The sequence below is a fragment of the Leptonotus elevatus genome, chromosome 13 (assembly GCF_054856555.1).
Source record: "Leptonotus elevatus isolate MCC_2025b chromosome 13, RoL_Lele_1.0, whole genome shotgun sequence".
In the NCBI taxonomy this organism is placed as follows: domain Eukaryota; kingdom Metazoa; phylum Chordata; class Actinopteri; order Syngnathiformes; family Syngnathidae; genus Leptonotus; species Leptonotus elevatus.
In genome coordinates this window covers 9317130-9343225 of record NC_141251.1, presented here as the reverse complement: position 1 = coordinate 9343225, position 26096 = coordinate 9317130, and the positions used below count along the sequence as shown (strand labels likewise).

At 40.0% G+C, this 26096-nt stretch overlaps 1 protein-coding gene across 3 annotated transcripts; it reads right to left on the bottom strand.

Moving 5' to 3' along the window:
* Positions 1-15: 15 nt before the first annotated feature.
* Positions 16-26096, bottom strand: xpo1b (exportin 1 (CRM1 homolog, yeast) b). Of its 3 annotated transcripts, none has more exons than XM_086092703.1 (25): positions 25929-26096; positions 24479-24610; positions 24225-24326; positions 21916-21988; positions 16817-16878; positions 15401-15445; positions 12229-12410; positions 12097-12145; positions 11897-12016; positions 11681-11809; positions 11426-11584; positions 11135-11332; positions 10157-10295; positions 9642-9823; positions 7154-7310; positions 6907-7070; positions 6690-6824; positions 6328-6520; positions 5191-5297; positions 4697-4891; positions 3102-3270; positions 2851-2985; positions 2577-2736; positions 2408-2504; positions 16-1279 (listed from the first exon to the last, which is right to left on the bottom strand). In XM_086092703.1, the coding sequence occupies exons 2-25, from the start codon at positions 24602-24604 to the stop codon at positions 1133-1135; spliced, it is 3225 nt and encodes a 1074-aa protein (XP_085948829.1). In that variant the 5' UTR covers positions 24605-24610; positions 25929-26096; the 3' UTR covers positions 16-1132. The 3 variants fall into 3 exon arrangements, with proteins under 3 accessions (XP_085948829.1, XP_085948831.1, XP_085948830.1); XM_086092705.1 differs by having other exon boundaries at positions 6337-6520; XM_086092704.1 differs by lacking the exon at positions 25929-26096 and adding an exon at positions 25675-25922.

The window sequence follows — 26096 nt, the reverse complement described above, 5'->3', positions numbered from 1 at the left end:
TTACGGACCCAACAAAGTAAAGACACTTGTAAAACTCTAAACTTTTTAATCAATTCAAAAAATTCACAACAAATGTAACACCTTGCGAAGGGATATTTACCATTAGAGACCGGGTACTTATTAGGAATTTATACATTCTTGAGCCTAATTGTTTATTTGGACAGAACTCAACACGTATGACTGAAAAATGCAAAAATACAAAATTAAATGTAAACCCGATTATGTGTCGTTTTGCTCTATAGGTAGTGTCTTGAAGCACTACTGCATGGTAAACAATCTAAATGAGTACAACGGAACACGTTGAAAGCCGGCAACCAAGAACCCATAAATACCTCTTGCCACTTCTTTAAAACGTCCCAACCATGGAGGCTCACAAATGAGCAACAATCCTCTTAGAGGAAAACAAAAGCCTGATGTCGACTACGCGACAGTACCCACACACACGCACGCAAACGCACGCACACCAAAAGAAACAACAGAATAAGAGAAAAAAAAATAATGTTCCCATGGTATTAAAGATGCTATACAATTGGGATGATATGCACATGGTTGCGCTCCTTAGAAAAGTGTTCAAACAACTTAAGTCAGGTGCCGCACAACTCGCGATGAAAAGATGCAGACATCTTTTAAGCCTTCATTCAATAGCCGTTGCATTCGTTCTCCCACCAAGCGGTCTATGTGCCTCGAAAAGACCTTCCAACTTTAAATCAGCAACAAAAATATCTCACCGTATATAAATATATATATATATATTTATCACACATATATATATTTATATATCAACACATATCTGGGGAGGGAATAGTGAGGGACGTGGAAGAAACAACAAAAACAAGATGGTTGACTTGTTCATGCAGTTCAGCGGCGGGCCGGACTGAAAACGCAACTTGTGGAAAGAGATTAGAGGAAAAAAGTCTCCATACAAAACGTAGATTATGAAAAAGGGGCCACAGTTCATTTACACGTTATTGGCGTTGATTTGCACGACCAGCATCCACTCGGCCGAGGGGGCGGAGTCTCCCGTCATCACGCTGAAGTGCCTCTCGGCTTTTGTTGTCTTTGCTGCGGTTAGTTGAGTTAGTTGGACAGTTCGACGGAGGCGGCCGGGCGATGGGGCGGGGCGGGGCGGGGCTCAGTCGCACATCTCCTCGGGGATCTCGTGCGGGTTGAGGATGCCTGGAACCGACATTTGGATTTTGTGTTTCTCTTCCTGAGCCTGACGAAGCGACGCTTCCCTCTCCTCCAGGAACAGGTCCGTCGTGTCCTCGCCGGCAAACTCCTGTCGGGCGACAACACCAGCTGGTTACCACGCAGACTTATTGCTTTGAAATCACGAGACGGTTATTTGGGGCTTGTTAGGCATGTGGCGCTGTTTTCACCCTTCGCGATGGGAAAATGAAGCACTGATATTTTTTTACTCTAGGATGGTGCTTTTGGTTTCAATATAAAAGGGCAGAGCAATTGAAATGGATTCAATTTCCATTACATTTAAACCAGGAGTTCCATCGAGACAAGAACAAATCACGTGTTTCATGAAGCTTCATTTTTGCATCACTATTTAAAGCCCAGTTTACAACAATCTCTTAATACTGAGCAAGAACCCATTTATGTACAAATACAAATTGAAATGTGAAAAGGGGAATTTATTTTATATTGATGGGTGTTTATGAAAAATTTGATAAAATCAGTAATTGTAAGCATGTATATTTTATTATTATTATCCATCAATCAATTTTTAGCATATGTATATTGTGTAAATACAATTTTGTATTTTTTTTATTGTAATATAATTTATTTTTATTTTTTGTGCGTACTAAAAATATTATTGTATATTAAATTGCAACCCTAAATTGTATTACTTTTCACATACTTTCAGCCCTACTATAGAGTCCACAAAAGTAATGTTCTTACTAGGGGTGTCAGGCGATTAAAAAATGTTTTTTAATTGTAATTAATCACATTACTTCAATAGTTAACTCACAATTAATTGCAAATTTTACATTTGGTCTAAATGTACAATAATTTTTTACTCTCCAGTTTTCATACTCTTGCTAACATAAAAGTGGAAAAAATGTTTAAATAATAGAAACATGGTTGCATCTTTTAGTCATTGATAAAGTAATTTCATAATTCATAAAATTTAGTTATGAGTGTGATAATGATTTTTTTTTTTTTACGAATGCTTAACCGTAAATATGCTGGTAAGTATACGTATTAATACTTCGATAAATATAATAAGAATACAATTTGACTATTGTCATTGTGTGGTGCAGCTTAGGGGTTGTTTTTTGTAGTTGACGCTAAGGTGATAGGTCAAGTCAATTTGGAATATTTCCCTGGTAGTTTCCCATAGTCAAACCATCATCTCACTCACTCGCCATCCATTGCAGGTTACGCAGGTTCTCACCTTAATCTGGACGAGGAAGTCCCTAAGATGTTCCTTGAAGGCAGGAATGTCCTGGTTGAGGCTGAACAGTCCGGTTACAAACACCTTCACCTGAGCACTGTAGAGAACACGCAGGTGACGTTAGATGTGAGAAGCAGAGCGACGGGTGGCGCGCGGGTGCGCGACTTACTCCTGCAGGTGCGGGAAGGCCGTCTTGAGCAGGTTGGCCACGTACTCCTGAATGAAGACCTGGTTGTTGGCGGGAGAGGCGGGGTTCAGTGCGGTGCTGATCTTGCCCTCCTCCACCAGGTTGAACATGTAGGCCAGGATGGACGCGTGCATGGTCAGACCTGATAGAGACAGAACAAAAAAAAAAGGGCATCAAATGTCACTCGCAGGCTAAAACACGCATCACACTTTACATGATGGATGAGTACACGGTTTCATGATGCGCGCAAGCTCACCGGCAGTGTGAGACGTGTCAGTGACCACGGAGAAGATGTGTTGGAGGATATCACAGAAATACGTCTGGTAGAAGCTCTGAGCCGCGGCTTCCTCCTGGGCCACGTTCTGAAGCATCGTGTAGAGAATCTGCAGACCTGAGCAGCACAAAAACACCAGTCAGTGCTATCAGGTGGCATTCTTGCTTCATGACATTTCCACAGGGAACGCAGGGGCCCCCGCGGGGGGGGGGGGGGGGGGGGGGGGTCCTTACCCGTGTCAGCAACATTCCTCATGGTGTGTTTGAAGGCCCAGATGATGGAGTCCAGCACCAGTTTGAACTGGGCCGGAGGGATGGCGAGGAAGGCGGGGAAGCAGTGCGAGTTGACGGCTTGCAGCAGGTAGAAGAAGTGAGTTCGGTGCTCGGGATACTCTTCGAAGTTCTGCCGGCACAAAAAACACCCAACATTTCAAACGTGGGCTTCATTCATTCACTGATTGACACGAGCCCAGCTTCTGTGGAGCCTTTTTAGTTATTCCGATTGAAGATCGGTGGTCGGCTGTTTATATGTGATGTGATCCATTCCGCTCCTCCGTATTAATCAGTAGGGATGTAACGATAACGGCAATATCGTGGTTATTAAAAGTGCCGCAATATCTTCCGTCGTCATGTCACGATATTAAAAGCAGCACAGCTGTTAAAAAGGCATTCCATTTGTGCAGTTCTAGCACTCTCTTGATGGTTAGTTCATTTGTGCAGTTTAATTTGAATAAGGAATGTTTTGGCCACTACAGCGGTCTTCCCTCCTATAAATCAGTCATACCAGCAAATGTGTTTCAACATCTGGGTCAAAAAACACATTGCTTTTGGCCTGCTTCAGCCTAACAACATTATGAACTTACATAGACCATGTTGCTTTGCGCTGCTCAGCCAATAGGAGCACATGACAGTGAAGTGGCCATGCCTATTTCGCCGTCATTGCGGTTATAATGTACAAAAACACAATATTGTGTTTTCCCCTCCCACAACTACATCAACAACAACAAAAAAACAATATTTTATCTATTTATTTTTACACATTATAGTGAGCTTTTGTTTCTCTTTTTAATATATATATATATATATATATATATATATATATATATATATATATATATATATATATATATATATATATAACCTCCCCACACAATATCATGATATTTATCGTGTCGTGAGGTCCATATTGTGATATTTACCATATTGTGATGTTTGGATATCGTTACATCCCTATTAACCAGATCAGCCCCGTTACAGCCACGGGACACGCGGCCAGCGATCACATGATCGTCATGGCGCCATGTAAACCCGGCTTAGTCTTTCTAAATATCCGTTCAGGTACCTCATGATCATTATGATTCAATGCAAAATTTTCATTATTAACTCAAAAGGGTCCCCACAGTGACATGGGGGGAAAAAGATAAAATATGCTTCTCATTAGGACGAGAAAGTGTTCTCGTTTGGATAAGAAAGTAGTCCATTGCATGCTGGCATGCACATTTGCATTTCCGAGTGAAAATGACAGCGCAGGACCTAGTTTGGTTATATTTTCACCTGGGACTTTATAATAAGGGCATGTCTGTTTTACTTGCAAGTCGTCCCCATTATGTTGTGTCTGAGAGACATGTAAAAAGTCTTGTAGTCTGCTAAAGAAGCTATTGCTCGCAGTTAAAGACGTTTCTTATCCTACGAGAAAGTTTCTCATTCAAACGAGAAAACTTTCTTTATCCTACAGATGATGACTTCAGACTTGAATTCACTCCATCAAATGACACGAAACCACATCACTGCTTTCAGACATTTATGACCAATCACAAGTCCAGCCATACCTTGTTGATCATGTTTAGAGTGCACTCAAAGACAGCGTCAAAGATTTGCGGGATTTCAGTGGTGATGTGCCCCCCCAGCTTGTTGACAATGGTCGCCATGGTGCTGAGAACCTCCGGCTCCCGGGCAGCTGGGACGTTGCGCTGATAGTCGATGAGGACGGCGTCTAGCAGCGGGGGGACAAAATTCTCCCCGACCTGCAAAGAACAGGATGGATCAGCTCAATGAGCAGGAGGAGCTGCATCAAGATCCATCAACCACCAATTTTAAGAGCACCCCCCCCAAAAAAAAATCACATTTGCACCACAATAAGCAAGAATACATATTTTATTTACTGTCAACAAACCTGCATTTTTAAGTGAAGACTCACAAAATGATATCAACTTGAAAATTTACCTTTATATAGAAAATATTTTTGGCAAAAGTGCAGCCTCATTTTCTTTCTAATCAGCGTCAAGTCATGCATGTACATTTTCCATATATGACAGCTTCTCACCATCTGTGGGTCGTTAGATCGGCTGACCCAGCCAGAGATCAGTTTTAAGGTCTCTCGCTTCACAGTCCTCATGCTCCTGATCAGAGGCTGCTTGGTCACCATCTCACCTGCGCACACACAGAAACATGTCAAACACATGAAATGCCCGAATTCAGGAGGAAAAGATTTTGGTGCCCGAGTTTGCCCTTTGGTTGCTCCACCAAACTACTGACTTCTAAAGCCGCTTTTCCATTACATGTTTCAGAACGGCCTCGCTTGGCCAGCTCCGGCTTGTTCATTACGACAGGTGCCAATCAATTGGGGCGGGTTTGGGATGGCATAAACTCAACACGCCACGCCTCCACTACACAGTGCACACCTTTTTTTTAGACTAGACTGGCAACTTTGTCTTGCTGGCTATAAAACCAGGAAACGGGCATGTGCATCGTCGCATCGCTTAAAGCCTACATCCGCCGGCGAATCAGTGACGTCACGGCTCTACTCGGCCTGCGCTTTAGAACCACCTCGGGTGAGACACAGAAAAGCGGTTCCGTTGTAGCCGCACGGCCCTGAATAGCGACCACTCAGGGCGGAGCAAGACCATTTCAATGTGGAACCAGTACAATGGAAAAGCGGCTTAACACTCTTCAGCCTCCATTACTTTAAGTGGTTACTGTTTCTCGTAGAATACTCCCATCCTTGTAAAACTTAGAATTTATAGGAAAACCCCATTTTTATTTTGTCATGCCATCTCGAAGCAAGGACGGCATAAGGGATTTCACAAATTATGCACAACCAGCAGAGGGCGTAATTACTTCAATCCCAACAAGCTTGCCTTTAAATGAGTTGCTATGAAAGCTACAAGTACTTTATAAACAAGAGTAAAAAGTTAAGGAAATGTATCAATCAAACAGGAACCCGTTCATGCATATCCACATCTACCCTAACCCACTTTTAAACGAGAAGGAAATCTCTGCAGTAGTTGTAGTTATAGACTAAAATGAATTTATATTCCAAAAATGAGAACAAGCAACATTTCATACACACTTTATAAGGTCTTGAAAAAAAAAAAAAAAAGAGACCATGTTTAATTTGGATACTCATCAAATATCTCCAAAGTCCAATTCACATACTGTAAATGCCATAATGAACACACACCTCCCATACCATTTGTCTGAATGGCAGCAGATATGTTCTCGCTGAGGCACTTGTACACATTGAGCATGTCGAGGTAAATCCGTCCCAGTTGGATGACAAACGGGTGTCCTACGGCCTTACAGGCTCTGACATTGGTCTTTAGGATGCTGCCCAGTTGCTTCACAGTCTCCGGGTCCTTCAAAATGTCCACATTCTGAAGGTGGATGCAGCAGGAGAAAGCACAGAAAATTTGGATTCGTCAATATGAGTTAGTTCAACAAACGCAATAAGCATGACTCAATTGACAAAAGACGATTCCCTGAGGCCATATATTTAAGATGACTAAAAACATACCGTGAAAGTCGAACAAGTATACGAGTTACCTTGGTGGCCTGCTGGATGATACTATCCCACACTTGATTAGGCAGCAGCATGTATTTCTCGATAAGATGCTCCTGTACTGCCTGGTCAGTCTGAGCGCCGATCATATAACCTACAGCTTCGTAGAACGTGTGCACCTTGGACACAAACGAGATGGGGTGAGCAGATGAATTGAGTGTGTACTGCGCCTACGAAACGGAGGCACATCTCTGAACTGACCTGCTGCGGCTGTAGGTCACAGATGATGGTGTTGATGTTGTTGAGGATCTCGTCAATAAAGGGCATCACCTCTCCCACCTGTACCTGGATGAAGTGGCGCCGGCATTTCTGAGCAATCTTGATGAATGTGTCACACGCCATGTCTTGAACTCCATCATGGGTCTCTGATGACAAAGGATCATTGAATTGTGCTCACATTATTAGGTGAAAACAAGATGAACAAAAATGTCCACTTTCTAAATCTCACCATGCATGAACTCAAAAAGTTTGTTGACCACTGTTTTGAGAAACTTCCAGTGGGCTCTGAGAAAGCGAGGATACTGGCCGACGATGTACATGATGTTGGAGGCTATAATGGCCTTGTTGTCCTTTCCTCTCTTTTGTTCACACAGACCTAACAGATCCTAGGACAAACAAATCACATTTTTAACAATCAACCCAATCATAGCTTAAGCAAACTAACTGAAATTCTTTTCTTTGTGCGTTCTTCATAAAGTCAGTTTTTAATACAGGGCATCCACAAAAACGCGCCCTGATTCTAGAATGTTATCTAAACAAATTCAAATATATTAAAGATGGAGTCAATATATTCCATGTCAATAAAATATATTTCTTTAATTTCACTCTAACAGCTCTTAATTTCTTTAAACCTTTTATGGCCGCTTCTTCTTTGCGGGATGAACAGTTACTGGTAACCTGGACATACTAATCCATTGCTGTTCCTATAAGTCGCTGCCGACAGTGGCGGTGATGACCTTTTTCAGAAATATTGTGTACTGCCACACTGGCATCTCGCTGTCAGGCGATTTCTCAGTGAGGACTGATGGACCGTGCTGGATAAGACAAATAGGTATTTTGCACGTGGCCTGCAATATCACTAAACATAACCGATTGGGGGCTTATTTACAGTGCAAAGATGACATAATATCCTCACTTCTTGCAATTCTGGAAGAGCTGAAAAATAGTCCCACTGAAGCAGTACGCATAATCACCCTAGATACAGTAATAAAACTGAACTCCTCCTCATTGGCACCAAATCCACCCTAAATAAAATAAACAATTTCTCCATTTCCTTTGACAGCTCCTCCATCTCCCCCCTCCCCTCAGGTCAAGAGTCTGGATGTCATCCTCGATAGCAACCTCTCCTTCACCTCACACATCAACCGCATCACTCGCTCAGCATACTACCGTCTCAGAAACATCCACCGGCTCCGCTCTTCTTTCAACCCTCACTCCACTGCTATACTCGTACACAGCCTCGTCACCTCCCGACTTGATTACTGCAACTCCCTCCTGCTCGATCTCCCTCAAAAAACTTCAGCTGGTCCAAAACTCCGCCACTCATCATGCACACACCATCCATAAACCACAACACACCTGTCCGCCAACAGCTCCACTGGCTCACCATCACACACCGCATCAAATATAAAATCTTGCTGCTCCGTAACAGACTCATTAACACATTTCTAATCCAGCCTCAAAACTCATCTGTTTAGACAAGCCTACAGTAATTTCTGGGCTATAAGAGGCTACTTTTCCTCACTTGCATTCGACCAATACAAAGGTGCGGCTTATCCATCATATCACAAGGGGGCGCAAGAGTGTCAGGCAGAGCACAACAAACCAAGTGAGCCAAAATACAGTAGGAGAGACAGAACGAGAGAGAGAGAGAGACAATATGTGCCCTCATTATGGAAAATAAAGTAGCGGGAACATTAAAACACCTGCGGCTTATAGTCGGGAGCGGCTTATATGTTTAACAAACTCCAGTATTCCCCAAATTTACCTAGCCCGGCTTATAGTCAGGTGCACCTTATAATCCAGAAATAACTGTACTCACTCTGTCCATAACTGCATGGTCTTTTTTTGATTCGATTTTATTTTATGTTGTTTTTCAACATTGTATTTGTATGTTTTTAACTGTTGTTGTAAGTGTCCAGAAAAGCGCCTATAGATATGTATTATTATTTTTATTTTCATTATATGCTGGAGAGGGGTGGCCAAAGCTAGGCTAGGCATGGACCTATATTAGATTCTGAGGGTATAATAAGCTTGAGCTTGTGAAAATATCACTATCAAAATTACAGCTCTTAAATGTCATTTTCTGAAATATTTGGTTAAATAAAAAACAAAACAAAATAATTTATTGATCACAATCTATTTTAAATAAAATATTGAATATTTGGCACAGAACAAACGTGTACCATGTTAAGTTTAAGTAAATAAATAAATGCTAACATTCATCTTCTGTTTTAATTATTCTAAATAAGTCACTATGTCCCATCATTGTTGAGCTATTTTTAGAACAGAGCAGTGTGCTACTCGTGTTGTCCTTGTGGCTAACTAGAATCCACTGTATTTATTTATTTTTGGACAATGATGAAAAAAGCAAAAAGGCATCTGTGGTTGCAATGTCTCTTTCATCTTGCTCTGGTATTAGAAGTATTAAAACCTTGACTTTTTAAAACCACAGTAAACGTCAAACTGATAATCGGTCCTTTCAAAACTAGACTATTAAATTGATACAGAGAAACCAAAGCAACACACATTGAGTGTCGGTAATGCTACCCTATAACACATGAACATGAAATCATGGATCTGTAGCTACTGAGTGTGAAAGAATATAACAATAAAGTTACATCTCATACTGTTTAAACTATGTATTTTTGTGAACTACCCATAAATCTTTGTCAACACCTACTTCATTTTTTCCCTTTTACAACATTCTAAAATACCTTGATGACCGTGACCAAGAACCTCTTCTCATCCTCTTCGTGCATTGCCCCACTGATAGATCCAATGGCCCAGCACAACGTGTTGAGATTCTTCCAGGACCACTCAGTCCCATTCACCTGGTTGTGAAGCTTCTCAGTCATTATACGCTCTGTGTCTGCATAGTCCAAGTGAGTCAGGTATACTGCAGAGAAGCAGAGACGCAAGTTGTCACTGGAACACATCCTTATGTAGCTGGTTAAATGGGTTGAAATAAGATGAAGCTGGGGGGGGGGGGGGGGGGTTTGGGGTGTCAAATAATTGAGATCCTATACAAAACCATCACAGACAAGTGAGGGAGAAAACATTGCACAATGAAAACATGTGCCAGCTATAATAAATACAGCAGCTTCACAAGATAGCGGTCAAACTGTAAGCATGACAAATCAGAGCAAATTCAAATGAAATCTGTGGTTACTCTTAAGACATCTTTTGAAAAGAGAAAAGAGTGCTGAATAGGGATCGACGGGAGACCCACCAAGTGTTTCTCTCATGTTCTTGTAGAGGTTTATGGAATCCGTGTCCTTCATGAACTCTCTGACCACCTCCCCTTGGTCATTCTCCACCACCAGTACTTCTTCTGGTTTGGCCATCCTGCTCACCATCAGCAGACGCACCTGTTGTAAGAGTAAAAAAAAACAATCAAACAAAGAAAAAACTGTTTGAGCAAAAAGATCATCCACAACTTGGCACACTCCAAAAGCATTCAATATTATTTACTGCTTTAAAGCTACTCAATGTAGAATTTTGCCCAAAAATATCTTTATATTAGCCGTTGTATTTGACCATTTATGACTCAAACATCCTCTAATTAGCAGATTAACACCTTAGTTGATCACAATAGCTACTCCTGCAAACCTCTGGCCAATTGTTTTCAGACTGGATTTGGGTTTGAATTTCCCACCCTCTGTCAGCAGATGTGACATATGTGCGCACTGTGTACGTGAAGAAGAGAGTGTGCAATTTCATTTTTCGGCCACACGTAGCGATTCAAAAATCAAATTTCCTGCATTGACAAGCTTTAACCACAGGTCTGGAGCTAAGGGAGACCTCCTATGTTAGAATAAACAAATACATAAATGTAAAAAGTTGTCAGGTTTCTTTCAACCACTTGTCTTGTACCAGGTATGACCTGGCCCTCCTCAGATATATGGGGGAGCAAAGTGCATCAATAATCAAATTGTATCCTTGGAATGTTACTCAAACCCGATCATGAGATGGCTACAAATTGGCACTTCTAATGCTGAGAGATAACGCATGTCAGCAAGTGCTGAACGAATTTAGGAAAAGATTAAATTATGATTTCTGACAGAAATTGTGATTTCCATTTGGAAACTATAAATTCAACCCAATGCTACAAGATACACGTTCATCGTGAATTTGTTTGCCATCAATGACTTTGTGAACACCTTTTCGATCGATTGAGGGATGAAAGTGAATCAGCGGGTGTTACTACCTTGGACAGAACGGGCAGGTACAGCTGCCTGCGTGGCGGCACGTCAAAGTGCTGGTTGCCAGACAGCAACGGGGATGTGGATGTGGAGAAGGGACTCTCTCTGTAGAGCTCGGCCGCCAGATGGTTCCAATATTCCAGACAAATTTTAAAGATTTCAGTTTCTTCCACTTCTGACACCAGCAGCATGTAGTGAAGCGCCTAAAGCGGGACAGAAAAATCCAATTAGGGGACCAGCTTATGTTCTGATTTTAAATACGTTGTTCCTGACTCTCCTCCTGACCAACAACTTACCTCCATTAATGTTTCTCTCAGGTTAAGTCGCGTTTCAATGAGCGTCCCATGCTCTTTCAAGAAAGTACAGAGGAACAGACTGAGGTTCTGGATAAAGTTCTGCTCCTCATCTTTCCCATTGGCATAGGCCAGCCGGATGTTAGTGTTGAGGGGAAGCATCTAAATCGAGTATGAATTGGGTTAGAATTATTTTTTGTATAAGGCAAAAGGACATACTTGCTTTTGCTCATCACAGTCTTAGACTACGATAGTCACCTGCTTGAGCTGGCACATTGTCAGGGTGAAGAGTGTGACAAACTGCTCCTCGTACTGGCTGACGCTTACACCAGCAATTTCTGTCAAACACTTCAGTGTCACATTGCGGAACATGGGGACGTTCAGGAACTAAAAACAATTAGAAGAGATACTTAGTGCATAAGAACTGTTTGATAATATAAACCTTTCGTCTCTCTCACTCTGCGCATGCCTTACCTTATACACTAATGTGCTGATTAGCTTGGTTTCAAAGATATAGCCCAAAGGAATCCAGTTAAGGAAACGTAAGAGGGTCTCCAGAGTAGCGTGAACCAGGGGGGCATTCTGGGAATTTTCCTAAGATACAAGATGATAAGATTTAAAAGAGACAGTCTGCAAACAACAATAATGATGGTGATAGACTGGGATTTACATACCATGACAAATTGGCAAAGCTGGAATATCTGGGAGAATTCATTGCACATACTGAAAGAAACACAAGGAAATATTATGGGCTGTACACAGCACACCACATAGTGTTGTGTTTTTAAGTACAGTACTCTACTAACCTGTCTTTTAGATGTTTGGCTTTCACCTGGGTCATCTGGCCACTGGAGAAGTCAAATACCTCCTCACTGAGCAGCTTGAGAATGACCATGTTGTTTTGACAAAGACTCTCACTGGTTCGACTTGCTCCTACAATGTCACTGATGAACGTGGGCCAGTGTTTGGGCCACTCCTGCTTCAAGATCTACACACACAAACAGGCAGCACAATGATTCAAACATTTTCTACAGACCGACAAATGCAATGAAAATTATGGACGCAAGAGTGAATTTCTATTTGTGACACTTGCTAAAAATAAGTCATCCTTAAAATAACAATTCAAGAATGCGCCCCTAATTTTGAGTACCACTATAAGATCCTGTCATTACTTGTCCATATGTAATCGCTGTATTAACTTTCTTTTGCTGTGCGGAGATGCCACTTGCTCCTTGTGTGCGTCTACTAAAATTCCACACCACTTTACCTTCTGGTACATGAAGTGACCTAAACTCATAGACTTCAAAGATACAGTACTATAGCCTATGCAAAAGTCCCATGTCCATTGTCCACCATTAACACAGTACAAGATATACAGCGGCAGCATCCCACTTGTGTTCATTCTGCCTTGCAGGAGTTGCGACTCATAAATCTACAAATTCTTGGGGGGGTGGGGGGGGGTGATTTGAAAGCAGGTACAATTTTTACAAAAAAATGGGGTTCTGCCCATTCGTTAAAAGGAACAAATGTTTTATATTCAAATTACATTAATTAAATTTTCCTTTCTTGCGCATGGCTAAACATTGGGGGGGAAACGCTTGAGACTTAAACTATACACAAGTATGTACAGTAAATAAACAAGCTATTTACGATAAATAGACATATTGATTTCTTAAAACTCGCTGATCGGTTATTGGCCGCAAAAATTAGTTTCGTATTGAGCAGGCTTCCTCAATCCTGGTTCTTAAGGGCCGGAGTCCTGCAAGTTTGAGATGTTTCCACCAACTAACACACCTGATTCATATAATCAGCTAATCAGCAAACTCTGCAGAAGCCTGCTAATGATTCTGATCTTTAGAATCAGGTGTGTTGGGGAGGACAGAAACATCTAAAACCTACAGAACTCTGGCCCTCCAAGACCAGGACTGGGGAAGCCTGGTATAAAGCCTGATTTTCACTGACATTAGTGCAGCGTGATGTAGCTCATGAGCTAGCTAATCACTCAAATCTTAAGCTATAATACATATTCAGAAGCAAAATGTGCAAAAGTGGTCACCATTACGTCATTCCAAAAATATATCTCATGCAGTGCTCTAGATTGCGCCCAAATTTCTTAACGGTACACCTAATAAACAAATAAGAGGCTGCACAAGTGCGACTAGCCTTTTCAAGAGGTAGGGGTGGAAGTCTGTGCGTCTCTGAAAGCCTCCATTAGTGTTCAACTACAACACCCATTAGGCACATCATGGTCTGAACCAATCAGAAAGAGTGAAGGGCGTAACCATCTTTTGATTGGCCATGGTCCAGATAATTGTGTGCGTGCCGCACTTCTCAAGATGTCTACTAAAGCTGATGTTGCGTCATTAACGTCACAAACAAACCGTCTGCGTAGCTTTATTATTACTGTCGGCACAAATGTCTACTTTATGTTTTATGCAGGATCACTTGTGATTGGTGCAGCCTAAATACAGAGCTTGTATTTATCCAAGATATTGTATTTATTGTTCTACAATTCAATGACGGCGTTCTTGAGAATGAAACGACATTGGCTCTTAAAAAGAACATACTTGATTTAAGAATATCAGCAGCATAAAAAAAACAAGGTCAAGTAGGTTGATCAGTTTCTAGGAAAAATATTGTTCTAAAAAATGTGTTATTGTGACAGGCTTTAGATTGAGTGACCTACGCCCATCAGATATAGAGTGGCAATAACTACGGATGATAAGACAATAAAAACGACTGACACCTCTTTGAATGTTAAATTAAGGCCCGATGTGTAAAAAACAAAAAAAACAAAATCACAAGCAACACTCATACACAGAGCACTTCAAGCACCAATATTTTGAGTAAGTTACCTGTCTTGTGGAGAACTATGCTGCAAATACACTTTATAATGACCAGATTGTTAGTTAATTATTTACTAGTCAATATTGCCTACAAAGACAAACAGCATTAACATTAATTAGTAGTAATTTTGTTTAAAGTAAAGACTGAAGCTATAAAACTGTTGTGTTGAACACGATGCAGGCGGAAATTTGCATGCACCTGTGCTGGTGTACAAAAGAAAAAAAGTTGGGCACACCTGTGCAAAATATTAGTCTAGTGCCTTGTCATGTAAAAAAAAAAAAATGCTACTGGTTTAAAAAATCTCCAAGAGTGAGTGCTAATATGTCACAAATATTTGATGATTTGCATGTTTACATGTGATAGTTGCTTGTCCGCTTGACCCATTTTGAAGTCTTTGCAAACTAAAACACGTTTGGAAATGAGTCCATTGAAGAAAAAAATCAAAATAAAAAGGAAAGAGTGGAATTATCTACTCCCACACTGCCCATCATAGCATGCACAACTGCACAACTAAGCACTTGATGTAAATGATTATTATGTGTTGATTATTAACCCCCACCGCCTTAAATTGCATAAAGGTCAAAGAAGATTTTGAAAACTAACCATTAAGTATTTACACTCTAGAGTTCCTCGCTTTAAAGAAGATGGCCCTGCTATCCTAAATATTTCAATATACTATTGATTTTGTGTGAAATCATCAAAGCAGTTCTAAAAGTTGTGAACAACTTAAGAGTACGGACGGACAAGACTTAAGATTGCCCAGCCCTCTTTATAGCTTGTCTAAGCATTTTAGTATTTTCATTTTATTTTATTTAACCAGGCAAAACAGATTTTTGTTCCTGTGTCCTGACAAGAGGCAACACCTGTTGAGGGAAAGGGGGCAAACGGGGAAAAAACAATATAATAGCAAATAAAGAAAAGAAAAAAAAGATCATGAAATCCTGAAACCAAAGCTTTAACATTCTGGACTAATTTCAAAAGATACTTACTGATGTTTTGCTCCTTTAAACACTACACCTCAAACAGACATGTTATGGGACCATTTTCTGGCCAATGCCATACATCTCATTATCTCATCATACACAATTCACATCACATCATTTTGAGTAGAAATATTCTTTGAAGACTTACCTGGACAAGAATCATGTTCAGCTTTCCAATGTACACCTTTTCTTTCTAAAAAAGTTCAAATGCAAAACAAATGAGCTGATGGTTTTTTCAAAGGCAACAATAGTGACTAACAATATTTGCTCTCTAGCACTTTGTTAACCAGCACTATTCAGGAGTGAGTGCCACTAAGAGAGATGATTTATAATAGGTTGTGGTAAGTTGTTAAAAAAATGACAACAAACAAAACAAAACACTATCATTGTGAGCATACAGTGCCTTGAGCTACGAGTGACTTGATTTGTTGAGTTTTGAGGTGACCTGCGAGCCCACACTTGAGATAGGAGCGCTGTTGGTGGCATTGACTCAACTCACTTCATAACAGGCTCCAAGTTTGAGTGAACTCTTTTTTTGTTTGTTCTTTTTTTAAAGGAGGCTTTAAGCAGCAAATTGAACAAACGGTGCAGCAAAACATGTAGACAGACATAACAGTACTCAGTCATATTCTTTATCTTCTCTGTAGAATGGATTAGTGCCATACTGATTAGCTGGGAGAGGAGATGAGATGTTGTAACGCTTGTATCTTATACTGCCGCCAAGAGGCCAAGGTGGGCACACAAGAAGGAGGAGCCCAATGGCTATCAAATTTATGCAAAAACAGCTGAATTGTTTTTTTTTATTTTAATTTAATTGTTTTTTTATTAAGCACAATATTATGAAGTTCTACGTTTCCCTCGTGAAAAATAAGTTGTTTTGTGGTAAATTGGAACGGATTATTAGAAATTCTATAGGGGAAGTAGGGCTGCAAGTGACTCTTATTTTAATATACAATTAATATGTTGATGAATCAGACAAAAAAATGTCAATTCCATCCCTTTACTCCAAAACAGGACATTATTTCAAACTAACAAACAGTGTAGAAAATACAACAAATATAAATTAATTATCATTTGGTTACCGCTTTGGTTGATACATAACATCAGAAAATCTGTAACAATGTTGATCACTGTTTTCCACAGTAAAATCAGATGTTTGCAATATGTCAAAGACCCTGCTTTCACAAAGAACAACATAAATCGGAGAAAATGTACTGTTGAGTGGCTGAAATTCCAACGATTTTGACAATTTTAGATTAATAAACAAAGTCTCTACCTGATCTATCGATGATCAAAATAATTGATTATAATTTGACAATCGATTAGTTGTTGATAAATCGCTGCACCTCGAGAAACAAGTGTTTTAAGTTACAAACAGAATGAATTAAACATCTCTAGGCAGAGAACCACTGTATTCACACACGCACAGGGAAAACAAAAAAGGTTGACGTAATGTATTCATGATCACATTTGAGGATTATTAGACTAAATGCAATGTTTAAGTGTAAATTCCACTACTTAAATATTATATAACATGCATGAAACATAAAAAAATGTTACATACCTCCACATTTGCAGCATCAGATGACGTCTTAATAATGAGACCAACAACATACTTTTTTATCCCTGGAAAATACAGACGGTACAAAAGTTCAGGGACAAAGTTAACTTATTCCAATAAAATGTGACATCAAAATACCCTGACATGAAAATTGCCTGCTGCTGACATTCTTCAATCTATTCTATACTTCAGTATAAACTATGCTTCTCCATAGGGGTGCACCAATCACAATTTTCTTTTCTTCTTAAACAATATCTGTGAAATAATACAAACGGGCTGTTTTAACTGCAAATTAAGTAGCTCTCTTAAATAAAAATGAAAAGCTTATTAGTCATATTAGAAGAGGACAGTGGCTGACTTTTTCAGACCTCTGAGGAGTAAGATGAGATCGGTTTATATTTAAGGGATTGGCCAATTACCGATCCCCCAAAACTAAGGAAATCGGGGCCGATAAATCGATCGATCTGTGCACCATTACTTCTCTATTTACAAATTGCCAACCAATTGTGCTAACAATGATGTGAGTTTTGGATAGCCACTTAACTTGTATTGTATTGTATGGGGGGGGGGGCAATGTTTAAAATAAGTTACATTTCCTCAGACAATCAATGTTGTTAGTGTAAGCAGACCGGGTGAAAAACTGTTTTCAGCTACCTCACATTGCTTTTTCAGGCCTGCAAGAACATTGAATATCAGGGTGAAGCGAGTGGAGCCAGTCTTTAAAAAAACTGAAAAAAAATGTATTCAACTTTTGGATGTGCTCCAAATTTTAGTAAAGTTTTTCTTTACAATAATTTGTTCTATGCAGGCCCACTGGTCTATATGTGGTACTCTGGTTAATATTGAGTTAGTGGAATATAAATTAATCAGCAAAATCCAGCCGTTTTTATCCATCTCAGGGGGCGGCCATTTTGCCACTTGCTGTCGACTGAAGAGGACATCAATGTTGCTCAGGTCTTAAGTAACAGCTAATCACAGCTTAGTTTCAGAAAACATGTGAGCTCAGCTTCAGAAAACAGGTGAGTTGTGATTGGTCGTTGCCTGAGCCCTGTGATGTCATATTCAGTCGACAGCAAGGGGCAATGGCTCTAACTCTTTTTCCACAAATGTCATATTAATCTGAATGTCATGTTTAGACTATTGAGGTCACATATAACATTATTGTCAAGAAATGTTTAAGGTTGACTTCTACTTTAGAGGCAGGGTTTCTCCTGTGTACAAAATTCAGAGGCGGCCACCTCCATCTTATTTGCTCACCACCTCCAGCCCAAGTGACTGATAATGAAAGAATGCTTTAACATGATAATAGTCATATTCTTATTGGAACTATTATTTTTATTATTGAAACATGGAATTATTATATGTTGCCTGTAAAAAATGAAAGCGAGACAGCTGAATTTACAGAATACATGCACGTCATGGCACATAGTCAGGATTAGGGATGTTCGATACCACTTTTTCCCCGGCCGATACACAACTCTTAAGTAGTCACCGCTACTAATACCAAATACAGATACCACTAGCAAATATAATTCCCCACCCATAAATTAAAGATGATTTTAAAGAAAGACGTATATATCCCAATATATTATTTTTCCTTAAAATTGCATGAAGTTAATGGCAACTTTGTATTCATATAATTTCTTGTCCCTGATCGTAAGGAGGGCGGCCGATAATAGTATTTGTCACCGCCGTGAGTACCGATACCTTAAAATGAGACTGGTATCGGTAGTCACCCATCACAGTCAGGATGATACCACCTCTGCCTCAATTTAAGCCAGGAAAACCCCTGAAGGGGAAGTCAAATCAAACGTTTTATTTACAGTAATATGGCCTATGCACTCCCACTAGTCTAAACACGGAAGTCTAATTCATTTCACATTTGTGGAACACAAATTTGGTAGAAAAATTAACCTGTTTTTATCCATCTCACGGGGCTTGTACTGACATACTGGCGGCTGAAAACAAAACCACAGTGCCTCAGGGCTCAGCTTGCGAAGGTCACATTTACCCGACGCCTTAGGCTCGGGGTTCGGCGATATATTTGTGAAGGGAACACATGAAAAACTGGAATGCTTTCCAAGGGCCAAGTACATTGCTCTTCATGTTGAAAGTATGAATTGCAATTACGTTCCTAGGCCGTACAGAGGGGCGAATGTTTGAGAGTGTTAGCCAAAGCAACGGATGTTGATTTCTCGTCAGGGTTCGTTGAAAAGGATGCAACGCTAAAAGTTATCTACAGAAAAATACATGAAAACATTAGGAAAACAATTATTAGATTATATTACCATTATATTGCTATATTTTTGTTTAAATTGAATGAAAGAAATTGAATTAGAATATTTTTTTCATATATTTTTACTGCTAAATAATTAGGTCTATTTTTTTTCTGGGAACAATTACTGCTTTACTCATTTGAAACAAAAAGCCGAAGATGTGCTACCACCACAATTAATATTGTATTACATTAATTTAATACTATAACCATTCGTGATTATTTTTTATTGGAATTAAATCTTAAATAAGTACACTAGGAATAGACCAGTTAAATTTTTTTTACAGTGGATTAAATAAAACTTAAGAATACAATAAAATAGTGACGAGCTGATTTTTTTTCATAATATGCATAAACTACTTCCAGTGAATCTCATTTGTAGTGGTAATTTCTGTTTAATTTTTTGTATTTTCAGGAAAATACTTAGCAGCTGTTGCTTGGAAAAGAGTTGCAAAGCTTATAGACATTGTCCCATCCCCTTTGCATGTTTTAAGTTAAAGGACCACTGATTGTCACATCCATCTAAGTGGGGCGCAATTATTTCTCCGCATTTGACCCATCCCCTAAGAGAGCGGTGAGCAGTAGCAGGAGCCGCGCTCGGGAATCATTTGATGATCTAACCCCCCAATTCCAACCCTTAATTATGAGTGTCAAGCAGGGAGGCAAATGGGTCGGTTTTGAGGGCATCATTGAAATTGAAGCCAGACAAGGTTTCTCTTAGAAACAGATACGAGACAAAATGTGTTGTGAACGTGTCAGACACAATATTTGAGGACTTGAAAAATGTTCTCTGTTCTCAATGATGGAAGTGCAGACAGTGGCGTGGAAGAGAAGAAACGTATGCATGTTCTATTTTTTAACACTAACAGGAGTGGTTACATGGAGTACAAGTCTCTTTTTCCAGATTCAGACAACTTAATTTATTCCACAGAATCCGCAAGGGACAATTCATTTGTAGCTTCCCATTTTGCATACTAAGACTGAAGAGTGTTTTGGATGCGGGTCTAAAATCACTGACTGAGTTAAGTTTCAGAGAGATAGGTATTTCAGATTTGACCAGTCATTTGGTAGGATTGGGAGCAAATGTTGCAGCAGTGAATATAGGGTGTAAGAAGGGCGAGGTCGCACTTTTGAGAAAGGATAATGTACCTGGGCTAATAGGTAATCATTGCTTGAATCGTCACCTCAAACTTGCCATTAAAGAGACTTTTGAGAAGAGATACATGGATAATGTGTCATACACAATAATGTCCCTGTACTACTTGTACCAGAACAGCTCAGAGAGGTTGCCTCAACTGAGAATAATAGCGAAGATTATGGAGGAGAGTGTAAGAAAACCTCTGAAATTAGACTAACACTAGATGCATCCAGCAAAGCTCCAAGCCTGCCGTGCTCTACAGCAGTCTTATGCCATCATTGTTAAAACACATCACAACAATGACATTTGATCGTGCCAAGATAAAGGCACGTCAAAAGGTATCGTGAAAAAGTTGCTTTTTTTGTCCTGCGTGTCCTCTTCTCCGAACTGTTGGATGGAGCCAACTAGTAGACCCACGGCTAACCAAACTTTTACATTAGTGTAACTATTGGATCGACTGTCAATCGATTGCTTAGGTCTGGACAGTGAGACTTAATGTTTACGGCTGTTTTGTGGAGCTGTGCAGATTTTAAGCGCTCTGACGCAACGGCGGCAATAAGGCTAACCAAACGCACTCCACACAAGTATAAACATTAAATACTTTACAGTTATATGGCATGGTAGACGTTTTTATATAATAGTACGAATCATGTTGTAATATGAGCGCACAGCGCTACACGAGCACAAGAAGGGCACGGAGTCTACCCATCATCCCTCTTACGCACGACTGAGTGGGACAAGACGTCTCGTCTCCGATAATGATCTTCATTTTATTGAAGCTAGAAATTAGAATAGAGAGGTTAAAGGTGCAAAATAACGTTCATATAGTCTTAATAATAAATCGAAAATAAATTTCATTCACTTCCCGAAGACCGTTAAGAGAACAGTTATAAGGGTGGAGCTTATCGATACACCCGTTTTTAAAAATTCAGCCCGGGGGCCAGTTTAATACTGGGACTCGGTACCCATCCCTAGAGCTCGACTTCTGAGACTTGATAGACTTATTTTCTCCCAGCCCTATCCCTCTCCAATGCCATAGTTGAGAGGTGTTTCTCAACTATGAACAAGACGAAGACTGGAGATTAGAGCATCTCTTGGTGAACTCTTATAGAAGCCTTGATGAGAATTAAAAAACAAACAAACAAACAAACAAAAAAGACCAGAGAGGCTGTTAAAATGTTTGTTTTTTCTCAACCTCAAGAATTTTGTGGAATTCTGCAAAGATTCCTTCCATAGATTTAAATTAAATTTTGCATCAACTAGCCAGACGAGTTGAAACCCAAAGTCAAACTCGGTTAGCGGTGCAAAACACATTCAACTAGCTCTTTTCCATGGTGTAGTACCAGACAGACTCAACATAGCAAGACTTTTTCCCACTTCAAAATAGTCTTGAGGACAAACTGGAAAGCCCATTGACCACATTGGTTAGAACGTGTTGCTTACAAAACAAAACAAAAAAAGAAAACAATCTCTTGTATTTCATGTTAGGAACTCTATTTCTACAAGAGAAAGAAAAAGGATCACTGCACCAAAGTGAAACCTGGAGTAAAGTACTTCAGTATCCGGAGCTAAGGCACAACAACAGGCTAAGCTAAGTGGCTATGCAACTTGAATGTTACAATGTCAAATCTGCAGGTTTCTTTTAGAATGGTTTGAGGGCATGATGGGTAAAATATTGTAAAAATGTACCTTCGCATTGATTCCTGGGAAGAATTTTCCATCTTGTTTTGATAACCGTTTCCAAGATCTGAAGGGCATAGTACTGTAACAAGCAAAGAGAGACACATTAGGATCAAGCAAACATGGCCATTTTGTGCAAACTTGGGGAACAAAACAAGACAAGATAAAAATGGAACAAGCCTGTAAATGTATTTCCAGCTTAAAATTTGACAGAACCAGACATTTCATGTAAATGTTCCAGGATAATGTGTGAAATAAGATCAGAGTGTTTAAGAGTTCTGCTGTTTCTCCTAGAATCATTACAGGCCAGGCAAAAAATAAATCTACGCATTAAAATGGGCAAAAAGGTACACCTATATGTAGACCTAAACTAAATGTGTCTTTATCCTACGCTGAACAAAGGTGACAGAGGGTTGAGCACTACAAACGGTTTGTAACACAAGTGGAACTGGCTCCAGTAAGGAGGAACAAAACTGACACCAGTGACAAAGCTTTTAAATTGTGCTTGTGGAAATATATATTAAAAACAAAAACAAAAAAAACAGATGAGCTCTGATGGATTTAGAGATATCAATGTATAATAGAAAAAATAAAAATAATAATAAATAAAAGCAGACTTGACAACCTATATCATGTACACCAGTACCACTTTTATGGAATTAAATGTAAACTGTTTGCAAACATCTTTGTTATCTTCGGTGTCGGGAAAGTTCATTTTCTACGCAAACTACTACAAAGTTCAGCTCCTAAATTTTAAGATCAACTAACCCTTCCCCATAATTCAAGTCTTTTGCTTTTTCCACTTATTACATTGCCCTTATTTCGTCACCATATCTTGTTTTATCTTATGTTCACAACTCTTTGGACTTAGTGGGCTAACCTGGGACCTAAGGTATTGTATTTTGTGCAATCCAATGTGGAAATATGTATGAGTATATTTGGATATTGGCTATTTGTATCCTTGAATTTTGAGGAAAATAATATTCATTGAATCATTTCAAATTAAACTATAAATATAGCTTAAACTGAAAAGGAGAAATTAAATGAGTAAGACTAAAATAATAGCAATTTAAAACAAAGTTGTTTTTTTTTTATATTCCTGAGCGTGTTGGCCTCATAGGAGCAGTGTGGTGCCGCGCATGGATGGAGTACATGCTTAAAACATCCATTTTATCTTGTTTTTCACTGTTCCGGGGGGGGGGGGGGCGCCTGTGAGTAGTGTTATTTTACCTGTGCTTCCACAGCGTTTGTGTGTGAATATTCGTTATTTGAAGGCTTGACACTCCTGAAGTCGATGCTAATTTCTCACTAGCATTTGAATGGGATCATCCAATCACTTTAGCACCTGTGCTAGCGATGTTTTATAAACGGACTGGTGGGCCGCAGGCCTGATAAAACACTGGGGGAAAGACTACAAACTTGCCACCATTTAAAGTTCATTTGATTAATCTCAAATAAAGTTCAACACTTCTAGTAGGGTTTTCCTGACTTGGCCCACAGGGAGCAGTGTACAAAAGGTATTAGTCAGGAGAAGGGTACAAACTAATTTCCAAGACATTTCATCAAGTGGAGAAAACATGGCACAACAGCGACAATGTCAAGAAATGGCTGTCCCTCCAAAAATGATGAGAAGACTAGAACACAAGAGGTCAGGGAGGTCACCAAAGGACAGACCGCAGAATTGAAGTGCATTCTGGCAATGTTTAGTAGTATCTGACAACAAAAAACAAGATCTGGGCTGTTTTTTTGCAAATAAGAGTGAGCAAATGTTTCCACTGGATCTGATGTCCTCCTATGCTTGCACAGGTTTTCTCCAAGACCTCCAGCTTCTATAGGTGCGCATGTGTGTGAATGGTCGTCTTTGTGCTCTGCAAATGAATGGTGACCATTCCAGGATGGACCTCACCTAGCTGGGATAGGCCCTAGTTCATCCGTGACCCTAATGAGGACAAGAGTTAAAGAAATGGAGGGATGGATTCTGAACCTGATTAATTCCTTTTGTTTTCTGAGAGGACAGAGGCCCAGCTTAGCAAAACAGACGCTGCAAATACTCACAGGTGCTTCTGGACCTGTACAGTTATTAAATGTTTTATGGGGGCGACAGTTTGACACTAGAATTGATTAGTTACATGTTCACAGTTCTCTGGGGAAAGGTTTTGACCTTTGAACTAATCATAGGTCAATCTGTATATCCGAGCGGATTGTGTTTGACTTCATACTTTCGCTGTACAGCACTGTATTTTCTTCGCTCGCCAATTTGATCTCTGGCGGCGCACATCTAATTTCCACATATAAAATAATCACTGAACACAGCTTACTTTGGTGTTCATGTTCTGGGAGAACTCCAGGATGGTGTCCACTCTTGTCCAGGCATCTGGATGTTCTTTGAGGTGTGTCAACACTTCTTGTGCCATTCTTTGCTGCAACAGAATCATTCAAGACTATTTACAAGATAGGGGGAAAGAACCTGTGTTACACAAGTGTAGCAATTTGAGACTAGGTCTTTGAAATTAAGAAAAATATTACATCATGGAAAAATTTTTTTTTTAATGCCATTTGCAATACAATTTACCTGTTGTCCCACCCCATGATATAAACAGTTCACCACATTATCCAGCAGGTTGATATCCAGTTTCTGGTTGAAGTCCAGCAGCTGCTGTGCTGCATGGTCGGCTAACATTGTCATAATTGCTGGCATAGAGCTCTGAAACAACGACAGGAAAGAGAGGAGGGGTCATGGAAGCACCGAACTCATTCAACAGGCAAAGTCATGTGAACCATGTGTTTTGAAACTATTCCAAATAGCTGACAATGAAACAACAACCACCCCTCAATCCACCAACTGTCAACAACCAGGCAACATGTCTGAAACCATTCAAAAAGGATATCAAAGTGTCAGGTATAGAAAAGCGTATTAAAAAATTATGGCAGGAAACAGAAACCTCGTCCAGATTAAAACTGTCACTTGAACATAATTGTTATACATCAAATTTTATTGATCCACATGTCGGATAAAAAAAAAAAGTCGACGTCACTTTGTTTACATCTTGGAAGAAAGCAACCGAGCTAACTCATCCAGAGTCCAACTTAAAAAATAAAAACAGAGCAAGTATCGATCGCGTTGACAATGTCGAGCAGCAGTTGTAGCCATGTCAGCATTCATTCTGCACAACTTCACGCACGCCATGCGAAACATTAGATTGATCTATTTTGTGAAGATGTGGAGTGGCTAACAGTTCCCATGTGGTCCAGCAATGGCGTGGTACAACCCCCTCCCCACCATCGATTTGCTCAGCGCAACGTAAAGGCAGTTTTGGTGCTTTCGGTTGCTGTTACCTCCGAGTTTACAGTTTGTGCTTTTAAGATGGTTGGCTGTGTACGCGTGACACGTGACAAAGAGAAGGCTAACAGTGGCGAGCAAGTGAGTGCCTAGCAACACCAACTTGACATCCGCTTCCATCATACGTACGCGAGTGATGCTGGCGAGCTGGGAGAGGCGTGGATTTAATCACACAACGTTGGTTTCAAACACAATTCGGACAACACGCATGACTTCCACATTCGCTACCCAATACACGCTAGTCCCGCGCGTGGCTACTTACAAAGTATGTTATCAATGTCATTTTAGAGCCGTTTCGGGAGCACGATCAATAGCTATGCAAACATAACATAAAACAATACAATATCCGCTAGCTAAGCCCCGCACATGTACAATACAGCCAGCCTAACAACAACTTGGCGCTTTGCACTTCACTCCAGTTTACGTACCTACAGTCCGAGGCTCTGATTGAAAAGTACGGCGTTAGCCAAACAACGTACAAGATATATTGAGCACTTGAAAATCACAGTTGATAAGAAAAGGTTTCCTATTTCTGCAGCGTTGACTATCTCCAGCTCCAGCAGCGAGGGATGTCTGACTGGTAATAACCACTGATTGGATCCCCAAACTACTATCAAGGCAAAGGCAGCAAACCGTCACTCCAAGACATTTTACGAAACAAAACAAACGTTGAATCACCAACCTAATAAATGCGTTACTCTTAATAAATTTCCAGCGGGACTGTATGGAGGTTGTGTGCCTGCGCCTCCTTTCCTCTCTCAAGCAACTAACTCGCAACCGGTTGAAACCGGTTCAGACTGGGAGATTCCATCTCGGTTTAGTTTTCAGCCGATGGCGCCGCGTAAAGTTT